This window comes from Brassica rapa, chromosome A03 (assembly GCF_000309985.2).
Source record: "Brassica rapa cultivar Chiifu-401-42 chromosome A03, CAAS_Brap_v3.01, whole genome shotgun sequence".
NCBI lineage: Eukaryota > Viridiplantae > Streptophyta > Magnoliopsida > Brassicales > Brassicaceae > Brassica > Brassica rapa.
Window position 1 is genome coordinate 2649836 of NC_024797.2, and position 22367 is coordinate 2672202.

Sequence of the window (22367 nt, forward strand, 5' to 3'; positions counted from 1 at the left end):
TTAAAGAACAAGAGAAAAAGGGACAACACTTTAGAAAGAAAAAAAATTAGCTTCGAGGGTTAAAAAGGGCAACTCTTTTCTTCTTCATCGTCACTCTAACTGGGGAGTTGACTGAGCACAGTCCGAGTTTGAGAGAATGGATCTTTCCAAGTTTCTCTGTTGGGTTGTTTTGCTACTGGGAATCTTCTCCTCAAGGGTGGAATCAAGATACATGGTCTACAATACTTCACATACCATGGTCCAAGGTAAACTTAATGTCCATGTGGTTCCTCACTCCCACGATGATGTTGGTTGGCTCAAGACTGTTGATCAGTACTATGTCGGCTCTAACAACTCTATCCAGGTCAACTCCTTTCTGGTTTTCTTATTACGGATCAGATTCTGTTGTACACTTACCTTGTTTTTGTTTTGTTTTGCTTGTAGGTTGCTTGTGTTCAGAATGTGCTGGATTCAATTGTTCCTGCCTTGCTGGCTGATAAGAACCGCAGATTCATTTATGTTGAACAGGTAAATTTAGTTTCTTTTTTTGTTTCCTAATTGAAGTTGTTAGCTTTTATGAAATGAAGATTTAGTGTAGAACAATCACAAATTCACAATCTTTCAAGATGAATGATGGCTACTTTGTTGTGATGAATGCAGGCGTTTTTTCAGCGATGGTGGAATGAACAAAGTGAGGAAATCAAAACCATTGTGAAGGGACTTATCCGCTCAGGCCAGCTAGAGCACATGTATGTGTCTCTTCACCTTGCTCGTGTCCCTTGTAACTTGTAAGTTAACATTGCCTCTTTTTGTAGAAACGGTGGTATGTGTATGCATGATGAAGCAGCGCCACACTACATAGACATGATTGACCAGACGACTCTCGGGCATCGTTTCATCATCAGAGAGTTCAATGTGACTCCAAGAATCGGTTGGCAGATTGATCCCTTTGGACATTCTGCAGTGCAGGCTTACTTGCTAGGCGCTGGAGTAAGAACTCCCTTCCTTTTAGTTTTTATGTTTTGTGTATGGATCTTAGAGGTGTGAAGATGTTGTTTGTTTACTGATTTAACCGCAGGTTGGATTCGACTCAGTCTTTTTTGGTCGGATAGATTACCAAGATAGGGAGAAGCGTAAAGGGGACAAGAGCCTTGAAGTTGTCTGGCGAGGCTCCAAGAGTCTCGGCTCTTCTTCACAGATATTTGCTGGTGCTTTCCCTAAGAACTATGAACCTCCACCTGGTGGCTTCTACTATGAAATCACCGATGATTCCCCCGTTGTCCAAGTACTTTCCTCGCCAGTTGATTACTATTTTTCTTGTATTTATTCTGTTCTTATGAATTATAATAAGTGTGGATCTTTATCCATGAAGGATGATCCGGACCTGTTTGATTACAATGTTCAAGAGCGAGTGAATGCCTTTGTAGCTGCAGCTTTAGATCAGGTAGATTTGGAGAGAATGTTCCTTTATTTTAATTGGTAGAGTTTTCTTTTTACGGTTTTGTGACATGTTTTTTGGTTGTCTGCAGGCCAACATTACTCGAACGAATCACATCATGTTCACAATGGGAACAGATTTTAGGTACCAGTATGCACACACCTGGTTTCGACAAATGGACAAGCTTCTTCACTATGTTAACCTCGTAAGTCATCCAATCAGCTGTCTAAAATATAATGTTCCTCTTTATGGCCTCTGATTGGTAATCTTGCGGAATAGCGGAATGGCGTTTTAAGTTTTTTTTTGTCAATTAATAAAAGTTGCGGAATGAAAACAAAGAAAATTTTCATTAAGTGAGTTTTAGTAGATTATTTACAACAAACGAGATATTTCTAACTCGTGGACCGTTGATTATTGCAGGATGGGCGTGTCAATGCTCTCTACTCTACTCCTTCCATATATACAGATGCAAAACACGCGGCGAATGAGGCTTGGCCTCTGAAAACAGAGGATTATTTTCCGTGAGTAATTTATCTAACTACTTGATACAGGTTTTGCTTAGAGACTGAACCAAATCTTTACTTCCAGTTATGCAGACCGTATAAATGCTTACTGGACTGGATATTTTACAAGTAGGCCAGCACTTAAGCGTTATGTCAGAGTGATGAGTGGCTACTACTTGGTACTTGTTCTTCCACGTTCCAAATAATACTTTTTGAAGTTGTAATATTTATTCATGTGTGTTACTTGGAGAGTTTAGGCGGCAAGGCAACTCGAGTTTTTCAAAGGGAGAAGTGAGAAGGGTCCGAATACAGATTCGTTAGCAGATGCCCTAGCTATTGCTCAGCATCATGACGCTGTTTCTGGTACATCGAAACAGCATGTGGCTAATGATTATGCCAAAAGACTGGCAATAGGCTATGTTGAGGTAGTGTGCCTAATTGCTATGTGGATTGTGGTTTTCTAATGGCCTTGTTTGCTCTATATAGAAGTTAATAAAATCTGTTCACCTTGCAGGCTGAGAGTGTGGTTGCTACTTCTCTTGCTCATTTGACTAAACTAGATCCTGCAACGTTCAAACAGGTAAAAATAATCTCCTTGCTAAAACATTTTTCTCAGAAGAATCTTATCAATGTATTGTGAAGGCTTACATTACATCCTCTTGATAAAAGGTAACTCATAGTAATAGCTTGGCCTTTCTTCTTTCAGTGTTTGCTGCTGAACATAAGTTACTGCCCCGCAAGCGAAATCAACTTATCCGAGGGGAAAAGTTTGGTAAGGTTCCTCCGGTTATCAGGTCATCTATTATAGCTCTGTGCCTCCTTCCTGACTTGTACTTCTTCTTCTTCTTTGCAGACCGTATTGGCTTATAACCCACTTGGATGGAAGCGAGTGGACATTGTCCGGCTTCCTGTGAGTCAATCAAGTTCTTCTTCGTTAAAAATCACTTTATGTGTGAAACAACTATATGACGGTTCTTTGATTAGGTTGTGGACGGAGAAATTGCGGTGCATGACTCTGAGGGACACGAAGTTGAGTCTCAACTCGTTCCATTTACGGATGAATATGCGGCGTTAAGGAGCTATCACGTGGAGGCGTACTTAGGTCATGCCCCTACGCAGGTGCCAAAGTATTGGCTTGTGTTTTCGGTTTCTGTGCCTCCTCTTGGTTTCACTACTTACACTATCTCCAGTGCTAAGAAAACAGGTACAATGGTGAAGACATATCTATTTGGTCTAATGTAACAAGCTTTTGAACTTGATCACTATCACTTTTTGTTCCAAGTTTAGGTGGATATTCTAGCAAATCACATGTCTCCAGATACCAAAACGGCGAACAATCAACTGTTGACGTTGGTCATGAGCATCTGAAGCTTAGTTTCTCCACTGATCAAGGGAAAGGAATCAATTATTATAACAGCAGAATCTCGGTATGTCATTATTTTTCAAACATTAACTTGCAATGATCCATAAATAGCTGATAAATCTTTTTTCATTTGTAAAGATGACAGAACCACTAAAACAGACGTTTAGCTACTACTCTTCATACAATGGAACAAATGACAAAGAACCTCAGGTAAGTGGATATTTTTATTTTCTACACTTTCCTTTCCTGGCTAAAGTTCAGTACACTTACCCCATGTTTTCTCTGGCCTTCTTGTCTGGTTTGCAACTACTAGAACTCGGGTGCGTATGTTTTCCGTCCAAATGGCACATTCCCAATCAAACCGGAAGGACAGGTTCATACTCACTTCTAAAAGATATTAATCTTTCAAACGAATCATAGAAAAGAGTTTCAATGTTAACAAACCGTCTCAATTTTCAGGTTCCTTTGACTGTTATACGTGGGCCACTGGTGGATGAAGTTCATCAACAAATAAATCCGTGGATCTCTCAGGTACCTATGCTTCCCGTATGCTCTCTTGCAGAAGTGCAGATTGCAGATTCTTATACTGTCCGACTTCATAATTGTCTATAGGTCACTAGAGTTTACAAGGGCAAGGAGCATGTGGAAGTTGAATTTATTGTAAGCCTCATACATTAACTATCCCTTTACCACTTTTTATGTCTTAATATTCCATTGTTAAGTAAAGGCTTTGGCATTATCTGTGTGCGTAGGTTGGTAACATACCGATTAAAGATGGAGTTGGCAAAGAAGTCGTGACCCAGATCTCAAGCTCCCTGAAAAGTGACAAGACTTTCTACACAGACTCAAGTGGCCGTGACTATATCAAAAGGGTATGATGTCAATTTTCTCTTCTTTTGTGTCATTGAATAAACTAAAACATTGTTTTGCAGATCCGTGATTATCGGTCAGACTGGAAGCTAGAAGTCAACCAACCTGTTGCAGGAAACTACTACCCGGTATGGAGGTCACTGACACTGATCCAGTAGTTTACAGTTTCTCTGAAAATGATCAGTTGAAATATAAATTATATATTCTTCTCAGATAAATCATGGAATATACCTGCAAGACAGTCAGAAGGAGTTCTCAGTGATGGTGGACAGAGCGATTGGAGGGTCGAGCATTGTGGACGGACAAGTTGAGCTTATGCTTCATAGGTATTGGACATAGCAATATCAAAAAATTTCACTACCGTTCTCTCCATGGGTCTAATCAGACTATATCACCTCAAATCACAGGAGACTGCTCCTAGATGACTCTAGAGGTGTAGCTGAGTCTCTGAACGAGACAACGTGTGTTAAAGACAAGTGTACTGGACTAACTGTAAGGACATACACTATAAAAAAATTATGCACTTTAAGAACACATTCTGTTTCTCCTGGTCTAAGTTGCAGGTTCTGAAAATTACTACAGATCCAAGGAAAATATTACTATAGAATCGATCCATCTGGAGAAGGTGCAAAATGGCGAAGAACTTTCGGACAAGAGATCTACTCCCCACTCCTCTTGGCCTTTGCTCATCAGGTGAAAACAAGAGTAAAAGGCCTAACCAGTGTGTTACTATATAGCTGTCTAAAGCATTTATAGAACGTATGTTTAAAATGTTTTAGGATGATGGAAAGCCGATGAGTTTTGGTGCAGCATCATTCTCGGGGATTGATTCATCCTACAGTTTACCAGACAATGTCGCACTTCTTACTCTTCAGGTGCCTCTTTTGTAGACTCAAAAGTGATAGATCTTTTGGATGAACTGAGTAGATAACGTTTTGTTCACAATTTTCAGGAACTGGATGATGGGAACGTGCTCCTGCGTCTAGCTCATCTTTACGAGGTATTAATAAATTAATATCAAGTTCTCTCTGTGGGTTTGGTAGAAGAATGATACATCTGAGGTTTATGGAATCAGGTGGGAGAGGACAAAGATCTCTCAGGAGTGGCAACAGTGGAACTGAAGAAGCTATTCCCCGGCAAAAAGGTAACAAGCATTTTTAAAAAGATGGTGTTGTTTTGAGGTGGAAAATAATTAAAAAAATGTGTGTTACAGATAGCGAAAGTGACTGAGATGAGCCTGTCAGCAAACCAAGAAAGAAGCGTGATGGAGAAGAAGAGGTTGGTGTGGAAAGTAGAAGGTGAAGGATCTAGTGAAGAAATGAAGAATGTGAAGAGAGGAAGAGAAATAGATCCAAGAAAGCTAGTGATGGAGCTTTACCCTATGGAGATTAGGACAGTGTTGATCCGCTTGGAGCGTCCACCTTCCCACTCTCACGTATACAGATTCGATGCTTGAGACTCAAGCAAAGCCTAAATAAGTGAGTTTCAAGAATAAAGAGTCTCATGTCTCGTTCCTCTTGTATTTCTACTTTAGACGTTTAGTAACTTTAATAAAAGATGAGTTGAGTTCACATAACTTACCATTATGCTATCAACAAGGGATACATCAAATTTTTTATTCATAAGAAGAAAGTGTTCCTTGCAAAACAAGAAAGAAATAGAGAAGCTACTACGTTCTTCGCTTGGCGGTGGCGGTTGAAGAGGAGGAAGTGTTGCCTTCAAAGAGCTGGTCGATGAGATCCTCTATATCCTCAGGCTGGTACTTAACATACTTCTCTGTCTGACGACCAGGATCCAAGTACTGTCCAAACCTAGCCATGAAGGCCCTATAGGCAGGTATCATCACCGCGGTTATAGAAACCCTCAGCTCACTCTGCAGCTGCTCATCATTAACCACCCAAGTGGTCTGCGTCTTGTGTATCTCGTCGAACGTCGCATTAAAGCTCTTGAACCTCTCCTTCAAATTAGGCTTCACTATCTTGTTGTTGTGCATCAGCCCCTCGTGCCCCAAGAATCCCAGCAGCTTCCCCCACGTCTCTCTCTGGTAGTTCTTGTGATAAGTCCTCAGCTCGGACGACCTCTTCCTGCACCATGTGTCTCCCATCACCTCGTGTATCTCTGCAGAGCCTTTGATCTTCTGCACTATGTATCTCCCGTTGTTCATCATGAAGATGCAGCTCAGTGGTATGTCTTTGTAGAGCTTCGACTTAGCCTCCATGTTCCCGTCTAACAGGTCCATGATCCTCATCAGCTGGTTCGCAAAGGCTCTCTCCGTAGACTCCTCCTCCTCCATCTTGGAGTGAGACTTGAACACTTGCTCCAACGTGCCTTTGTATTCGCACGAGTACTTGAGGTAGTTCATGGTGTACCTGGTGAGGGGGTGCACCGCGCCCCCTGGCACAGGGGTCTTGCTAGAATCTGATTTGATAGAGTTCTCGAGATCCGAGAATATGTTAATAGCTGTCTCTCCTAAGCGGGAGCGAGCGCTGGTCACCTCGCTCCTCAGCTCGCTGCGGAGCTCTTCAGTGAAGAGCTCCTCAATGGCTGGGAAGCCGTCTCTAAGAGTCTCGTAGATGTCAAGGATCTTGAAGAGCTTCTCGGTGGACCGTCTGGTCATGGCCACGGCCTCGGCGAAGCCCAAGAACTGGATGGCTAGCCCGTGCGTGACGATGTTGAACAAGCTCCCCTCGTCCCCTGGGAAGATCTTCTCCGCGAGTTTGAGCTCCCCAGGGAAAAAGAGGGAGGAGCAGTCTTTAACAGTCTTGTTCCAGATAGGTATCTCTCTCTCAAGCTCCCCCCAGCTCATCTTCTGCACCTCGTCTATGCTAACTTTCTCAAACTCACACTCTTGTTTCAACGTACGCATCAAGATGTTCCTTCTCCCGACCAAGTAAGCCTCTTTGCACTCGCATCCGTACCCTGCTCCTTTCATCCTCTCCACTATCTTCCTCAGCAAGACAACCATCTCTTCCGAGTAGCCAGGGTATTCAATCTTCTCATCGCCGCCTTCAGGAACGTTGTTTACATTGTCCTGATCTTGCGAGTCGTTGTGGTGATCTTGTTGATCCTCCGTGACCACCGCAGGCTCCTTGATCACAGACTCTTCTAAAAGGACACGGAACTCGTCTTCGAAGAAGGCCATTGCACGCTGCTGGATCGATCCAGCGTGGTTGATCAACGACTCGTGATGGTCCAAACAAGATTTGGTGTTGAGCAACAGCTCCATAAGCTTTGAGACACGATCAACAGCTTCGAGAAGAGAAGAGACCTCCTCTGGATCTTGATACCACGTCGTTTTAGGGTCGACGGTGTCGTGTTTGGAGAGTTTGTCCTCGAAGAGATCCAAGAACTTGCCAACGAACTGTGGGATCTGAAAATAATTACCATCCTCTCCTTTCTCCTCCTCGGTGACGTCTTTGTGCTCCTCTTTGTGAAGGGAGAGGCTCGTGAGAAGCTGGTCGAGCTCTTCGGATAAGGACTCGATGGTTTGAGGAATCTCTGGTGGTGCTTCTTCCTGTCCTAATGGTGAGTTAACCTTGTCGGCATTGTCTCCTGGATCGACGTGATCTGTCTCAGCATTACTAACATCGACATTTTCTTTTTTATCAACATCGACATCATCTGAAACGGTGTCTCCTTTCTCCTCTTCCTTAGATTTGTCATTATGATCATCATCATGATGAAGATCAGGGTCCTTGTCGTCGTTCTTCTCCATAGCTTATTAGTATTATTATTTACGTAAAGCTTAAAAATTGTTAAGAAAAGAGAGACTCATGTGTTGTGTTTTCGTTTAGACATTAGGCTTTGTGGTTTGTGTGGTTAGAGAGGCGATGAAGATGGTCGCAATGGATGAATCGAAGAAGTAGGGGAGCCTTGACTTTTTCTTTCATCTCAACACCAATACCGTGTGTTCTATTTTTAACCGGCAAATATAAAGAAAAATACCTCGTAATTATTTAACTTTTGTTTAAAATTGTACATAGATTAGCCGATATATTAAAGATTTAAATGGAAGGTATATATGAACAATGATTTGATAAAAAAAAAGCGGATAACGTGGGATATGGTGCGCACGCATGTTCCTCACACAACTCTATTTATATACGTGCATGCATAAACCATTTTCATTTCTTTATAAAAAAAAAAGAAATATCAGTCAAATAAGAGGATAGCTTGTGGAGGAGAAAGAAAAGGCTCATTAAAAACCCAAATAATAATTAGGCCTAGTAAACTTCGATGTTAAATGGTCCTTAATCAAGTCTCCCCTGACTTGCTTGCTTCAATAAACTAAACCAGTAGGGGGAACAAGTAGGCGGTGTTGTGTCTCATATTTTCCACACGTACAAATAAATGCGATTAAGCACACTTTTACAAAAGAGAGAAACTAACTTCTTTTTTTCTTTCAAAAAAGAAAGAAAGAAATTAACATTTAGATCAGGCTAGAGTACTGTATATTGTAAATTATTAATTGAATAACCGGACGTGGGGTGGCTCACAACTGTCAAAAGAGATCTAACTTTTACTGTGTTAGATTTAATGGTATGGTTGAAGATCAGTTGGAATGTAAAACTGAAGGGAATAAATGATCAAGTTGTAACGAGTGAAAGAAACCTTTTGCATATGGAGTAAACACCAAACTTGTACGTTTCTCTCGTCCTTCCATCTCTTCTTTTTTTTTTTTCTAATTTTTTGAATATGTGTATGACATTTTCTTGTACCTTTGTAAGTCAATAAACATCCCTCAAATGCACCTTCCTTTTCTCTTACTCATGTAATCATCTTCCTTCTTATTATGAACTAACGAAATGTTCAGACAAAGAAGCCATTTCTACCTTTTTGTCTTCTTTTTTTTAACACTCAAACCATTTATATTACAAAACTATATAATATATATATGTGTAGTGTGTACCCATGGGGAATCTATACATATATATAGAACCCTCTCCTACTGTCATTTAGCCTCACAAACAAAAGGCTACACGAATCTTCTTTCTCTCTCTCTCCCTCTCTCCCTTGTTTCCTCTTTTTAGATGGAATGATGGATACATGCTTGTCAAGAATTTTAAAATTTTAAATAATATTTGAAGAAACAGTTTATAAGAATAAGAAGAAGAGACAAGATATGGAGGTGGAGAAGAGTATAATGGTCAATGGAGGCATGAAGTTACCAGTTGGATACAGATTTCACCCAACAGAGCAGGAGCTCATCCTTCATTACTTGCTCCCAAAGGCCTTTGCTTCTCCTTTGCCTTCCTCCATCATCCCTGTCTTTGACGTTTTCTTCTCTCATCCTCTCACTTTCCCAGGTCTCTATCTATCTTTATTCCTTCTGTTTTAGCATATGTCTCCTGTTATTCTTTTTCAAATGGGTTGATAGAAGGGTTGTAACTTTACAGCAGATTATGTTTTTTTTTATTATCATATTATAGTGTTTGGGTTTTTCTTTTTTTCAGGGGATCAAAAGGAGAGGCAGAGGTACTTCTTTTGCAAGAAGAGACAAGAAGTCTCAAGTAATGACCATAGAATCAAGATTTCATCTGGTAACGGTTATTGGAAACCTATCAGGAAAGAAAGAGACATCACTGCTTGTGGTAGAACAGTTGGGATTAGAAGAACACTTGTTTTCCGTGGAACAAACAATTCTTCTTCTAGTTCCAACAAAACCAGATGGTGCATGACAGAGTATTGCCTTGCTGGGTTTTCATCAACTAAGGTAATGCTAGACCATAATAAGAAATAAGACTCTGAACTTTTAGACTAATAGGTTTGATTTTGTATTGTAAAACAGGTGTTTGGAGAATGGGCGGTGTACAAAGTGTATAAGAGGAAAGAACCAAAAGGAAGAAGACAGAGGAAACCAAGAGTGAGAGATGCTGAAGAAGAAGAATTTACTATTGGGTCCAATCATGAATTTGGTCCTCCACCGCCATCTCCTCCTACCTCAGCTGATGAGTCAGGGAGCATTATTTAAACGTTGCTCCTTAGCCCTAACCTACTCCACTTACGTTTCTGTCACGTCTTGATTCATTTCTTAGAGAAACAAGTAAAAGGAGGCTAGAGAGGGGTCAATTTTTATCAGAAAGTGTTGTGTGAGTGGAGATTTGTTGAACAAACCAAGTATATGTCAAACTTGTTAACTTTTACTTGAAGTTGTTTTAACAATATCAGAGTTAAAAGTGACATAGCCGTGTAATAGGAAGTAAAGTTGAATTGAAAGAAAAAGATGTATTCTTGGATGAGAACTTGATTCCCTTTCTTTTTATATAGAATAAGAATATATATAGACTTGTTTTATAATATCAATATCAATATGTATGGAAAATTGATTTACTCATATAAGATGGAGATGCATTTTGTATTTAGTTATAAGTTATAACAAGTTGATGCACATACATATATCTTACGTGTTAAAATAAAATAAAAATATAGATTGGAGACTTCCAAATAAAGATGTGTTAGATAGCACAGAGGGACAAAAGAAAGAGTTGAAACTGAAATTAAAAATAAATGGGATAACCGAAGAAGCCATCGCATGTGGTGTTGAGAAGCTAAGTTCTTGGTGTCGACCATTTTTAAATAACCAAAAATATTTTTTTATATATTTATTGTCATTGACACAATTTTTATAATGTTTAAGGACCAATTTCTTGGACATGATTGTTTTAATTAGTAATCTGTGTGTGAGTTGTATACTTGTATACCGTAAAAACAATGCGAGTATTATATAAGAGCTTTATACTTGATTGAATGAATTTCATGATTCGTTAGAGAAAATATGTACCCAAAACTTCTCAACTATCTATATATAACAATGAAAGAAAACTTTTTCTTACAAAAAAAAAACAATGAAAGAAAACTAAACATGTATCATGTATTCATGTGTGCCAACAAAAAGGCTCGATTGATGAGAAAAGACAAAATATTGAACTTGGTTTATACAAGAACAGAGTAGGGACATAACATGGGTGTATGTATGTGAACATTATAAATTTATAATGATTAATTGAAAATACAACAAATCTTGAATCAGTTTTATAATATACATTCTAACAATTGTAAATAATTATTAGAAAATGGTGTAGAAGGTCAACGACAAGTTACATGTGCATTGTGCACCATCTTCCAATGTACAATCCACAAAAAGACAACATCGATTAAGGCAATCTAGGTTTCTCCTCTTTCCCACACAAATACACATATTACCATAAACATGTCCTCTAATGCTTTTAATCGAAGCAATCCTTGGTTTTCAAATGTAATCAAAGAAAAAAAATGTAATAAAGTTACCTTGCCTGCACTAAATAAAAGAAATAAGCAATGAAATGATGAGGAGGTACTAAGTGAATGTGAACAAGTCTGTGTATTGTGTGTGAGAAGAGGTAACTAGGTGCCAATGAGCTTTTAGAATATGCTTGACAGAGAAAGCAATTTTACTTTTTCAGCACACAAAAGGTAAATTAGATGTGGGATTGCTTCGTTTTCAAGCAAACGTTTATTACTTTGACCAAGACTTAACTACACCCTAATTATAGATATCCAAAGATCATTTAGACAGATGATACTGTGAGAATTAATTAAGCAATAAGTTTTCTTAGTTAAAAAGAAAGTACATAGCTGGAGTGATATATCTCCGAATAACTTGGTTGCATAAAAACATACCATGTTGATCTTATTATCTATATGTAATCTATTATAGGAAATAGCATTCGTTTTGGTGTTTTTGCAACCAAAACAAGTTTATATATGCATTTAGATAAAGTAATAGATGGTCCCTGTTATTAAGTACAATCACCCTAAAACACCTAAGTTCCTTAATTTGAAAAGAAAAGAAAAATAAGTACTATCGTTGAAACTTGTAAAGAAAATTTTGGCCCTCTAACAGAGTGGTTTGGAATTTGGATGAAGCTATGGACTGTAAACATAAAAGCTTTGTTGTTGTTTTTCTTAACTAAGAGCTACTTGAAGTCAATAAGCCTTGTGTTGTGTGTATTCCTTGTGTATATGGGCCTTAGAAGAGAGCTATAATGATGTTGGGCTAAGAGTGCATGGAGATAGAGATTTTTTGTAAATCCAATAAGTAAGTGAGCAGAAAGAATAAGAAAAGGAAAAATGCAATGATGTGAGAAGAGGGGAGAGAGAGAGTGATAGACTGATAGGTAAGTAGTGAGAGAATGGAAAGAATAAACAGGGTTAGAGAAACATAGAAACCTTCCATGTTTGGCAATTCCATCTTTGGACTTGGTCCTCTTTCTTTGATTCTTGTCTTCTTTAGCATCACAACACCAAGGTACTATCATATCATATCAATCAAACAAACACTCTCACTAATAAAGAGTATTGTTAAGGATTTTCAAACACTTTTAATTGAGTTCAATCAAGTGTGAGGGTGTGTATTCACTCGTGTTGTATGTGTACTGTGTACCGTGCACACAACTGTTTAGTCAGAACGTGTCGTTACCAGATTATCTCGCGTTGCAGGATGTAGCAGTCCAAACACAAAAAGCAACCAATCTCTATTTTTCTTTATACTTATTTTTCTTTATACTTTGTATTCTAAAAGCAAATAAAAAGGGAGAAGTCCTGATCCCATCAACAACAACTTCAAATCACTTTTCCACTCGGTTCTCCTATTTATCTTAGCGACGCAAATTTCGATATAGATCCTCTTTAATTAGTATCTCATCAATCACTGTATAGTGTATCAGACTCTACGTTCATTACTATTTTCACAAGATAATTAAACGAGATTAACAACACGCACTCACCATTAACATTATTATTTATCAACAAAATAAAACATTATTAAACATACCATCTCATCTAAAATTCTCAATCCTACCCCTTCATTATGAAACTTGGAGAGGAAGTACAACTGTACAAGTTTAAGTTTCACTCGAGATATTTTTTTGTGTATATATTGAAAACGAGTGTATACATACACATATATACATGCATACATGGATGGAGCAAAAAGGATTTACTTGGGATCTGTGAAATTAGTTAAAGAGAGAGAGAAGAAACTGAGCGCAAAATAGTAATTTAAAAAGCAGATATTATTCTCTGCAACAAACGACGCAAACAAACAAATATAGAGAGACAGCTTAAACCCTTCCATAAAACCTCTCTCACACACACACACAGTCTCTCTCTCTCTCTCTCTCTCTCTCTCTCTCTCTCTCTCTCTGTTGAAAAATGGCGGAGCCACCACCGTCGTCTTTCCATCACCACTTCATGTGTCCTCCTCCTCCACCAAAACACCATCGATCATCAAACAAGAAACACTACTCCTTCCCCGGATCTCACCACCCTCCCTCCATCCACCGCCTCTTCCCGTGCCAGTACTGTCCACGCAAGTTCTACACCTCTCAAGCTCTCGGCGGTCACCAGAACGCTCACAAACGCGAACGCGCCGCTGCTCGCCGCAACCTCGGCGTCGATCATCATCATCCTCCTCCTCCATCGTCAATCCTCCACGACGAAGCTGCTTTCGCTTGTCCTAACTTCTACCCTAACCAACCTCCTCAAGGATCCGTCACAGCAACCGGATGGTCCGGATCAACCTGGATCGTACCGGATAATCAACAGACGACGATGATGGTGGGTGGTGGTGGTGGTGGTTACGTCGATCCGTATCCGTACCCGTTTGGTTACTACATTGAAGACGAGCCACAGCTCGATCTTTCTCTCCATCTCTGAAAGTAAATCTTTGCTTTTAATTTCTGTTTCGTCTGTTTTTGTCTTTGTTCAGCTCTCGTCTAAGTACTACTTTGGAGCTGTATAACGTTTCCATCTCTCTATCGTTTTAGTGTTCATCTTCTTACTTAAAAGGACAAACTAGCTGCCTGCTACTTTTTGGATAATGATCGTTTCGGTTTTAGTTTTAGTTTTATAATCATGCATCGGTCTCTACTTAAATGTAGAACTGATGCTTTTTTTTTAATCGTTGATGGATCGGTAATGCATTTGTAATCAAACATTAATTTAAGTTTAAGATGGACGAACACATCATCCATCGGAGGTTTCTATCTCCGTCTTCTGATCTGCTGAATAATCCTTAACCGCCTCCACAAATGTTGGTACGTGTGGAATCCAACATGTCATCATTACCCCCCACGTGACTCACTCTCACGTGACGCTCATGCTATATAAATATTTCCAAATTGAAACAAGTAAACTGCGTGCCGTTTTTAAGAGCCTCAAACAACAACCACTTTTTCACTCAAACGTATGTAAAAACGTTTTCTTTACCAAACACCATTTTCTTAGACCTTCCAAGTTCTTATTATTAGCAAAAATAATTCGTCACTCAGATTCATATTACATACTATACTCAAAACTCAAAAGTGAAACAAGTATCAGACGTTTGTTTGACACGAAAGAAACTAGTACTGTAAAAGGAGTAACTCTATTACATTACAATTATATAAGTGGTAAAGTACTCAAAAGAATATGTGTAGAGAGTGCTGCTCAGTGATCAAGTTCATCATCATGATTATCAGAGTAGTCTTCGAGATGTTCACTAAGCAAATGGGTTTGGTTTCCTTCAGAAGAGCCAGCTTCTATCTCAGGCAGTTCAAACTCTTCCGGTCTCAATGACAATTGAAAGTCTGGGAGCTCTGGTAAACACGCTTCTTGCTTTCTTCTGGGCTGGATAGTTATTTTTATGAGTAGCACATACTGGTGTGATTTTGCACTGTAGACGGTGCAATGAATGAGAAAGCTATATATGGTTAAGTTTCTTAAGCCTGCATATACATTGTGGCTAGTCCAGATAAATCTTTATTCCATTTTTTGGAGGAAGGCTATGACAAGGTTATATATGGATATATGCAATCCTGAGAGATTACTTTTTGCCACAGGAAACAAAAAGAAGATGGAAAAAAGAAACTTAATATATATATATATATGAGTAATAGTCAATCTTAGGAAACAAAGAGAGATAACAATAATAGTAATAGGTGGAGGGACTAGTTGAGTTGCACTAAGCTTGGAACATAATAGCAAGCACGTGAATAACAAAATGGGTATGCAGATTCTTTAACAACTTGTTGTTTAAAGGAGGATGATCCATCATCATCCACTCCTCCTCCAACAAAGATGTAAGCCATATCACGAGTGGCGGCACCCATACGGGCGTTTTTATCAAAAACCACTGCGACTTTCTTCTCCTGGTCAATGAAGAAACACGCAGATTTCCGAAGAAAATTATAATGGGGGTGAATGAGTTGTTTGATATTCGCCGATAAGAAAACCTTGCTGTTCCATGACAGGCCTGCGTTGGGCTTCTCGATCGTATTGGAAATCCAGATCTCCATCTCCAATGTATCCCCGGACTGGAATAAAACCACAAGCTGCTGCGGAGATGATGATGATGATGATGATGATGATGATAGAATCAAAGTATCGTAAGGGAAAGCCTCAAAGGGGAGAGGCAAAGGCGGGGAGAATGTCTCTGTTGTGAAATCAAAACAGACTAAGAAACAAATGGCTTCAAAATTCAAAGCTTCTGATGCAAACCAGTAGGTATTTCCCTTCAAAGATAGGCCGCGTTCATCAAGTTTTATATTCCAGTTGTCTGGACGAGTAGGGAGATCAAGAATCCTCCATGAATCAGAGTTGAAGTCGTAGATTTTGAACTCAACGAAAATTGGGGGATGATCAATAAATCTCAGGATTTTGTACTGGGAACTACTATTGTTGTATCCGAGACCATACGTGTACCTGTCCAAACGACCACAGAGACGTTTGTCCAGTAAGTCGTGATTATGTGTGTGGTCGATCCACCTGGGTTGCCCCCGTCCCAAATATGGATTCCAAACCAATAGCCTATACTCGTCTTCTTTGGGAATGCATAACAATAGACCGTCGCAGTGAAAGATTTCACGCACATCGATTTGATCTAGGCCAGCAAGTTTAGCTTCAGAATTTACAACAGCAACGTCGTCTTCGTTGGAGAGATCCAATCTCATCAACTCAACCCTATAATTCATCATCGTAACCACAAGAGGGTCCTTCCTCTTTGCTTCTGCTGCTAGATGAGCAAGGAGGTGCTTGTTTGCAAATAAGTGATCACATCTGGACAACATGTTCCACCTTTTGCAAGTAGATCGGACAAGTCCCAAAGATGTCAACGGAATTCGACACAGCACCTCTTCCTCCATATCCCTTGGAAGATCCGACATCATCATCTTCTTCTTCTTCATAAAATTTATTTAACCAAATCACTATATTCCTTCTTGTCCGAACAAATTAGGTCAACGGAAAAAAAAAGCAACTTATTTCTTGTCCTCTCTGTCTTGAGATTATATATTTCTTCCGCCTCTCCTCTCGATATATATTAGGATAGAAGAACCCAAATTAATTAGGAGAAGAAAAAAAAAATTAGAAACCCTCAAGGAACAGGATTCGAATTAAGACAGACTAGGAGATTAAAAAACCAAAAAGAAAAAGAATCTTTCCTTTTCCTGTTTGTGATTCTCGTAGATAAAAAAACAACCGAAGACACAACAAGGAAGAGGATAGTTCAAAAGGCTACCTTTTTGATAAATGATCGTTTTGATTTTAAGTTTAAAATCCATGCATCAGTCTTTTTGATAAACTATATACTATTTTATCGTTGATGGATGATGCATTTGTGATCAAACATTAATTGAACTTTGAAAAGATGGATGAACATATCGTCTCTATCACCGTTTTCCGTTCAGCGCTGAATAATCCTTAACCGCCTCTACAACAGTTGGTACGTGCGGAATCCAACATCTCATCATTACTCAATGACGTGACGTGACGCTCATGCTATATAGCTCTTTCCGATTTTACAGTATACTGTGTGCCGTTTTTAAGTGCCTCACACGACAGCCACTTTTTTACTCCAACGTATGCGTGAAAACGTTTTCTATAACACCATCCTTTCTCTTACTTCTTCCAAATTCTTATTAGCAAAAAGTAATTAGTCACTCAGATAGATAATGCATACTATACTAAAAACTGAAACAAGTATCATACGTTTGTTTGACACGAAAGAAACTAGTACTGCAAAAGAAGTAACTCTATTACATTACAATTATATATAACTGGTAAGATACTCAAAGAATATGTATAGAGAGTGCTGCTCAATGATCAAGCTCATCATTATCTTCATCATCATCATGATTATCGGAGTAGTCTTCGAGATGTTCACTAAGCAAATGGGTTTGGTTTCCTTCAGAAGAGCCCGCTTCTATCTCAGGTAGCTCAAACTCTTCTGGTCTCAATGACAATTGAAAGTCTGGGAGCTCTGGCAAACACTGCATTGCCCTGTGGTTTATTATCATACCATCAGCTTTAACTTAAATCAGTTTAAATAATGCTAACAAGATCAATACTCTTAAGGGCTTACTTTTCTTCTTCTTCAAGCAAGTATCCATATGTTTGAGACTTTCTAAAAGCAACTTCTGGAATCTTCTGACTCAAATGTTTCATAACACCCCACATAGGAGGAGCCCTGATAAAAAAACATACTTATTCAATTCACAGTTCACTTTATAAGTGTGTGTTTGATATTTATGATAAGAACACAAACCTGGTGACAGGAGGAGCTAAGCAGAAGCTGAAACAAGCCTTCTTGCTTTCTGCTAAGAGCTCTGCAGCTGCAAGGAAGCAACACACCGCGCTCACATGGCAAGCTGGCTCGTTTCCTTTGTCTATTACCAGTCCATGGTAGTAGTATGCCGCAGCCTGTTATGTAAAAGAAAAAACAGAACATAACAGAGAAGTTAAATGAACTGTAACCTGTATGATCACTTTCCAAAAGTTTATGTTTCATAACATACCTTTGCTTCAAGAAACTTCCAGTAGATGAACCGGAGAAGCTTCTTGGCGCATCCATGACTGACTACGTCACAACCAGACAAGCATTGATATGCCTGAAATGATAATGTGATCATTTAAAGAAGTTAATACAGAGATTTGGGCAAACCCCATGATTGACCTAAAATTATGCCACAAGTAATGTATTAAACTAAGAGGAGGACCTGAGAGAAGTAGATGACTTGCTCACATGCAAGTCTCCTCTTCACAGACAGTGTTGCTTTCTGGCTATCAACTGCTAATCCTAGTTGAATCTCAGTTCCCTGCAGTGATATTCAATAAGATTAAACAAATTAAAACCCATACAAGGTTCAGTTTTATGAGTCAATGTTTCAAAGTCTGTAACCTGTCCAAGTGCTTGGATAGAGAGAGTTTGTAAAACACTCTCCTGCATGTCATCTGGCAATTTACTCCTGCACATTTTCACCTATGTAAGTATATATATGTATGGTCTGATCCTAGATTTTTTTGTGTGATTCATACTTTATATCAGGAGGAAAGCGAGTTAATATCTCTCTGATGCAGAACTCTAAGTATCCAGATGCCTTGAGCAGCAAGTCAACCGCATCTCTCCTGCAATCTGATTGAAAATGACAGAGTAATCAGGTTTATAACAGATATCAAAACAGAAAGTGTGAAGATCCAAGAAGACAGACCACTGGAGACCACACGGACGCTATTGCTAGAATCAGAGCAAGCCTTTGGAATCATGAGAGAGTTAGCTTCAGTCAATGCCAAAGCAGCCATCATGTGTATCACCGTCAGCATCTCCATCCAAAGGTTTGTGAAACATAACTCAGCCTGTTTCAACATTTTTGATTAACTCCAACACATAACAACTAACAAATCCAAAACCTAACAAGAACTTACTCTTCGACCATCTCCTAGGGTTTTCCATTTGAACTCTACACATCCCTCCATGCCATCATTCTCTACAAAGTTAAAAACTCGGATATGAACATTTGATTTTGTTACAGCACAGTAATCTAAAAAATCATTTCATTTTTTACAGCAAAAAAAAAAGAAGACATTTGACTTTTTACAGCACACTAATTTATAACTTTCAAAAATTTGAGAAGCCATACTTTTCTTGACAATACCGGTGAGAAGAGATAAGTACTCCTCCAAAGCTGTACGCAGCTCAGATATGGCAGAACCACCTGCAATTTTTTTAACCTAAACTTTGAATATGTTTTCAAAACAGGAACCCTTTGTCTTGGCACGCAAGAAAAGAGGAAGAAGATGATTTCATTTCTTGAGTACCTGTGTCCTCGGCTACCAACTGAATCTGATTCCTTAGACATGCCAAACGCTCAACGGTGGTCTTGGGAGCAACGCCTTTGAGCTGACGCTGAAGATCAGACTGAACAGGAACACGGAGCTGCAGAACAAACACTACAGATTCTTGAACGATCCTCTTCTTCTTGCCCACAGAAGCATAAACAGATGTAGCACACCCCATGCTCCCTATCTCTCTCTATGCTATGCGTTTTGATCACAAGATATCATCATCTTCCTAAATACATACGCAACATTGAAAAACATAAAGCTAAAATATGGATGTTTTTTAACAACCTGAACACAGATAGATCCTGATATTAGAAGCTTAAGATTAATATAAAAAGGAGGAGAATCTCAGAGAGCTATACAGAGGGAGCATGTGAGGGAAGGTTGGTTTGAAGGTTCCAAAGCAGAGAAGAAGGTGGAAACAGATTCACTTAGGTCTCTCATAGTTCGATGCAATCCACCCACATGCTTCACTATTTAATGTCAAATGGGGTAGATACTATATGATTTAATTAAAACCATAAAAGAAACGTCACATGCCTTTCGGTTTAATCCAAGTTTTAACTATGTTTCTTATGGAACTATGTGAATTCTCATTCCCACTTGCTTCATTTTAATTGGCTGTCCGGTTCTTAGTTTTAGTACTTCACTTGCTTTCTTTCCTTAACCTTCCCGCCACCTTGATTAACTGAATCAAATCACTTTTTTTTACACTGTTTTCTTACTCCAACCAATAAATAATTAGAGTTGAATATGAAATTGTGGTAATAAAAAACCGTTGGCTTGTACGTGCTAGTCTTGAATGAACAAACCGTTAGCTTGCACCATTATCAGATTTGCAAGCGCGTAGACTTTATTATTAGATAATCATGTTAATAAATATCAGGGAATATCTGACTCCAATGGAAATGTGGTGGTGCTAGAGAGAAACATGTTCTATTTAGATTGTGGCAGGAGACAGTCTGTGTGTTACAACGTGTATTGTACAATATAACTTTTATAAATTACTAATACTGAAACCCATAATATTTTTATTAGTTTATAAAAAAAATAATTAAAATATAATTCGGAATCGAAATTTCTTTTGTCAACTCCGAATTTTTTTTATTAATGTACGGATGTAGTATTAATTTATAGAGTTTATTTCCCAATTGAAATTAATCAATTAGTTAGAACGGGCCTTGGTTAAATAGCCCATTATCAGGTGAAACACAAATTGGGCCCATCGTTGACTTTTTTCGTGTCCGAGTGTGGTAATATCGTCGTCGTCGGAGTGTTCACGAGTGGAGAGAAATCAATCAATCAATCACAGATCTGTTTTCGCATCTGCATCTTCTTCGAAGGATCAAACACCATGGCGATCCCCTTAGCTAAGCTTCTGATCTCCGCCGTTGCGGTTTTCATGCTCGTCTCCGCTTCGTTCGCGACCTCGGAAATGCCGTTCATGGTGGTTCACAAGAAAGCTACTCTCAACAGGCTCAAATCTGGCGCCGAGCGCGTCCTCGTTTCCTTCGATATCTACAATCAAGGATCTGCGTAAGATCTCTTCCTCTCCGCTAATCTTTTATTTGTATGAAGAGATTAGCTGATGTGGAATCATGACGTTTTACTTGAGCTATCGTTAGATCTATCGTGTGGATGAGTGACGTGCGATTCTGTATTGGTAGCTTGTAAACGAAACGCCATTTGATCTGATTCATATATGCTTGCATTTCCGATCTAGTGTAGTTCATGATCGTCTAATTGCATGAAGAGATTAGCTACTGTAGAATCACGACGTTGTACTTGAGCTATCGTTAGATCTATCGTATGGATTAGTAAACGAAACGCCATTTGATTTGATCCTTTGAGTTTCGTATTTTAAATGAATTTCGGCTAAAAGTGTGAGATAGTTTTGGTGTTTTCTCTCAGGGCGGCGTATGATGTGACTCTGACTGATAATACCTGGGATAAGAAAACTTTTGAAGTTGTTAATGGAAACACTTCAAGAACATGGGAGAGACTTGATGCGTGAGTTCTTCTTCCTTTAAAGTGTTTTCTAGCTGCTTGCTTTGGTCACTGATCTGATATTTGTACGCAGAGGAGGTATTCTGTCTCATTCTTTCGAATTAGAGGCCAAGGTTAAAGGACGCTTCCATGGTGCTCCTGCTCTCGTTACTTTCCGCATCCCCACAAAGGCAGCTCTACAGGTTTGCCTTTTATTACCGCCCCTTTAGTGATTTTTTTTAGTATCGTTAGAGACATACATAATACACCCCGAACTGGTAACAAAGGAACAAAGCTTCATGAGTTTATAAACCATCGACTTAATTTTCCAATAAGAAATACTTAAGTCTTATAGTGACTATTGTTACGTAAAATCTGCGTATTGATGTCATCATGTGCTATGTTTTTTGTTTGTAGCAAGCGTACTCAACTCCATTACTACCTCTAGACATCCTCGAAGACGTGCCTCCAACAGACCTGCTTGCTCTGGTAAATCTGATTTCTTAAGGGTTGTTCTTTCAATCATATTTTTCCCCATCTCATTATTAAATTTCATTGTTGTCTTGTGTTGTGTACTTGATGCTTCTCTTGGTGCTGCTGTAATAATCTCAGGCAAAGGTAACTTGATGTGAAATTCTCCCCTCCCAGTGAAATCATTGAATATAACCGTTTATAATCTTTCTGTGTTTCAACTGTTGCAGAGGGTACTGGCAAAATACGGATCACTTGTTTCAGTGATCTCCATGGTGGTTTTGTTCGTACACTTGGTAGCAACACCTTCATCGAAGTCCAATGCAGCAAAAGGGAGCAGCAAGAAGAAACGCTAAATTAGTGAAACTATGGTGAGAAAGGTTTGCGTGGTGCTTTGTTGTGTTTAGCAGTTAAGCACAGTTTCAGAACTTGTACGAATTAGAGAATATACTTTAATTTTGGTGTTTTAGAGGACTATCTTAAAGAGTTATTTTGGTTTTGCGTGATAAGAGCATAGTCATGAAGGTCTTTCTTTTACTTTCATTCTGTCTCCTGCTTCATATGGCTTAGTCTGCACTCTCTTCTGCATAGTCATGAAGTTCTCTTTTTTTTTTTTTTGTTA

At 38.9% G+C, this 22367-nt stretch overlaps 7 protein-coding genes across 7 annotated transcripts; 4 read left to right on the forward strand and 3 right to left on the reverse strand.

The window, feature by feature from the left end:
* Positions 1-136: 136 nt before the first annotated feature.
* Positions 137-5733, forward strand: LOC103856046 (probable alpha-mannosidase At5g13980). Its single transcript, XM_009133125.3, has 28 exons — positions 137-343; positions 424-507; positions 640-728; positions 795-969; positions 1058-1264; positions 1352-1423; positions 1509-1622; positions 1838-1938; positions 2006-2099; positions 2178-2345; positions 2435-2500; positions 2627-2692; positions 2774-2830; positions 2905-3124; positions 3208-3347; positions 3422-3493; positions 3597-3656; positions 3743-3814; positions 3896-3943; positions 4036-4155; positions 4216-4281; positions 4367-4479; positions 4561-4645; positions 4736-4846; positions 4933-5028; positions 5106-5153; positions 5229-5297; positions 5367-5733. The coding sequence occupies exons 1-28, from the start codon at positions 137-139 to the stop codon at positions 5607-5609; spliced, it is 3063 nt and encodes a 1020-aa protein (XP_009131373.1). The 3' UTR covers positions 5610-5733.
* Positions 5734-5761: 28 nt separating this feature from the next.
* On the reverse strand, positions 5762-8743 carry LOC103856045 (exocyst complex component EXO70B1). The gene has a single exon (XM_009133123.3). It carries the CDS (start codon positions 7866-7868, stop codon positions 5823-5825), a length of 2046 nt encoding a protein of 681 aa, XP_009131371.2. The 5' UTR covers positions 7869-8743; the 3' UTR covers positions 5762-5822.
* Positions 8744-9046: 303 nt separating this feature from the next.
* LOC103856047 (NAC domain-containing protein 41) lies at positions 9047-10487 on the forward strand. Its single transcript, XM_009133126.3, has 3 exons — positions 9047-9459; positions 9607-9866; positions 9942-10487. The coding sequence occupies exons 1-3, from the start codon at positions 9276-9278 to the stop codon at positions 10122-10124; spliced, it is 627 nt and encodes a 208-aa protein (XP_009131374.1). The 5' UTR covers positions 9047-9275; the 3' UTR covers positions 10125-10487.
* Positions 10488-13345: 2858 nt separating this feature from the next.
* LOC103856048 (zinc finger protein KNUCKLES) lies at positions 13346-13849 on the forward strand. The gene has a single exon (XM_009133127.3). It carries the CDS (start codon positions 13346-13348, stop codon positions 13847-13849), a length of 504 nt encoding a protein of 167 aa, XP_009131375.2.
* Positions 13850-15023: 1174 nt separating this feature from the next.
* On the reverse strand, positions 15024-17538 carry LOC103856051 (putative F-box protein At3g23420). Its single transcript, XM_009133131.3, has 2 exons — positions 16433-17538; positions 15024-16361 (listed from the first exon to the last, which is right to left on the reverse strand). The coding sequence occupies exon 2, from the start codon at positions 16354-16356 to the stop codon at positions 15121-15123; it is 1236 nt and encodes a 411-aa protein (XP_009131379.2). The 5' UTR covers positions 16357-16361; positions 16433-17538; the 3' UTR covers positions 15024-15120.
* LOC103856049 lies at positions 17219-20556 on the reverse strand. Its single transcript, XM_009133128.2, has 11 exons — positions 19265-20556; positions 19087-19161; positions 18872-18933; positions 18658-18802; positions 18485-18581; positions 18348-18414; positions 18166-18264; positions 17965-18057; positions 17715-17869; positions 17532-17636; positions 17219-17449 (listed from the first exon to the last, which is right to left on the reverse strand). Exons 1-11 carry the CDS (start codon positions 19461-19463, stop codon positions 17266-17268), a joined length of 1281 nt encoding a protein of 426 aa, XP_009131376.1. The 5' UTR covers positions 19464-20556; the 3' UTR covers positions 17219-17265.
* Positions 20556-22351, forward strand: LOC103856052 (translocon-associated protein subunit beta). The gene is made up of 6 exons (XM_009133132.2): positions 20556-20824; positions 21200-21298; positions 21369-21477; positions 21692-21763; positions 21887-21892; positions 21976-22351. The coding sequence occupies exons 1-6, from the start codon at positions 20643-20645 to the stop codon at positions 22099-22101; spliced, it is 594 nt and encodes a 197-aa protein (XP_009131380.1). The 5' UTR covers positions 20556-20642; the 3' UTR covers positions 22102-22351.
* Positions 22352-22367: the final 16 nt, after the last annotated feature.

What these genes read in the sequence shown, in the direction of transcription:
- LOC103856047 (XM_009133126.3), top strand. Translation starts at nt 9,276, where the DNA reads ATGGAGGTGGAGAAGAGTATAATGGTCAATGGAGGCATGAAGTTACCA. An exon ending in TCATCCTCTCACTTTCCCAG is followed by an intron (nt 9,460 to 9,606) that starts GTCTCTATCTAT and finishes TCTTTTTTTCAG; the next exon opens with GGGATCAAAAGGAGAGGCAG. An exon ending in CTGGGTTTTCATCAACTAAG is followed by an intron (nt 9,867 to 9,941) that starts GTAATGCTAGAC and finishes ATTGTAAAACAG; the next exon opens with GTGTTTGGAGAATGGGCGGT.
- LOC103856052 (XM_009133132.2), top strand. Translation starts at nt 20,643, where the DNA reads ATGGCGATCCCCTTAGCTAAGCTTCTGATCTCCGCCGTTGCGGTTTTC. An exon ending in ATCTACAATCAAGGATCTGC is followed by an intron (nt 20,825 to 21,199) that starts GTAAGATCTCTT and finishes GTTTTCTCTCAG; the next exon opens with GGCGGCGTATGATGTGACTC. An exon ending in CCACAAAGGCAGCTCTACAG is followed by an intron (nt 21,478 to 21,691) that starts GTTTGCCTTTTA and finishes TTTTGTTTGTAG; the next exon opens with CAAGCGTACTCAACTCCATT.
- LOC103856051 (XM_009133131.3), bottom strand. Translation starts at nt 16,356, where the DNA reads ATGAAGAAGAAGAAGATGATGATGTCGGATCTTCCAAGGGATATGGAG.
- LOC103856049 (XM_009133128.2), bottom strand. Translation starts at nt 19,463, where the DNA reads ATGGGGTGTGCTACATCTGTTTATGCTTCTGTGGGCAAGAAGAAGAGG. An exon ending in CCCTAGGAGATGGTCGAAGA is followed by an intron (nt 18,803 to 18,871) that starts GTAAGTTCTTGT and finishes ATGTTGAAACAG; the next exon opens with GCTGAGTTATGTTTCACAAA. An exon ending in TTGCTTGAAGAAGAAGAAAA is followed by an intron (nt 17,450 to 17,531) that starts GTAAGCCCTTAA and finishes AATAAACCACAG; the next exon opens with GGCAATGCAGTGTTTGCCAG.
- LOC103856046 (XM_009133125.3), top strand. Translation starts at nt 137, where the DNA reads ATGGATCTTTCCAAGTTTCTCTGTTGGGTTGTTTTGCTACTGGGAATC. An exon ending in AAAACAGAGGATTATTTTCC is followed by an intron (nt 1,939 to 2,005) that starts GTGAGTAATTTA and finishes CTTTACTTCCAG; the next exon opens with TTATGCAGACCGTATAAATG. An exon ending in ATCCTGCAACGTTCAAACAG is followed by an intron (nt 2,501 to 2,626) that starts GTAAAAATAATC and finishes TTCTTCTTTCAG; the next exon opens with TGTTTGCTGCTGAACATAAG.
- LOC103856048 (XM_009133127.3), top strand. Translation starts at nt 13,346, where the DNA reads ATGGCGGAGCCACCACCGTCGTCTTTCCATCACCACTTCATGTGTCCT.
- LOC103856045 (XM_009133123.3), bottom strand. Translation starts at nt 7,868, where the DNA reads ATGGAGAAGAACGACGACAAGGACCCTGATCTTCATCATGATGATGAT.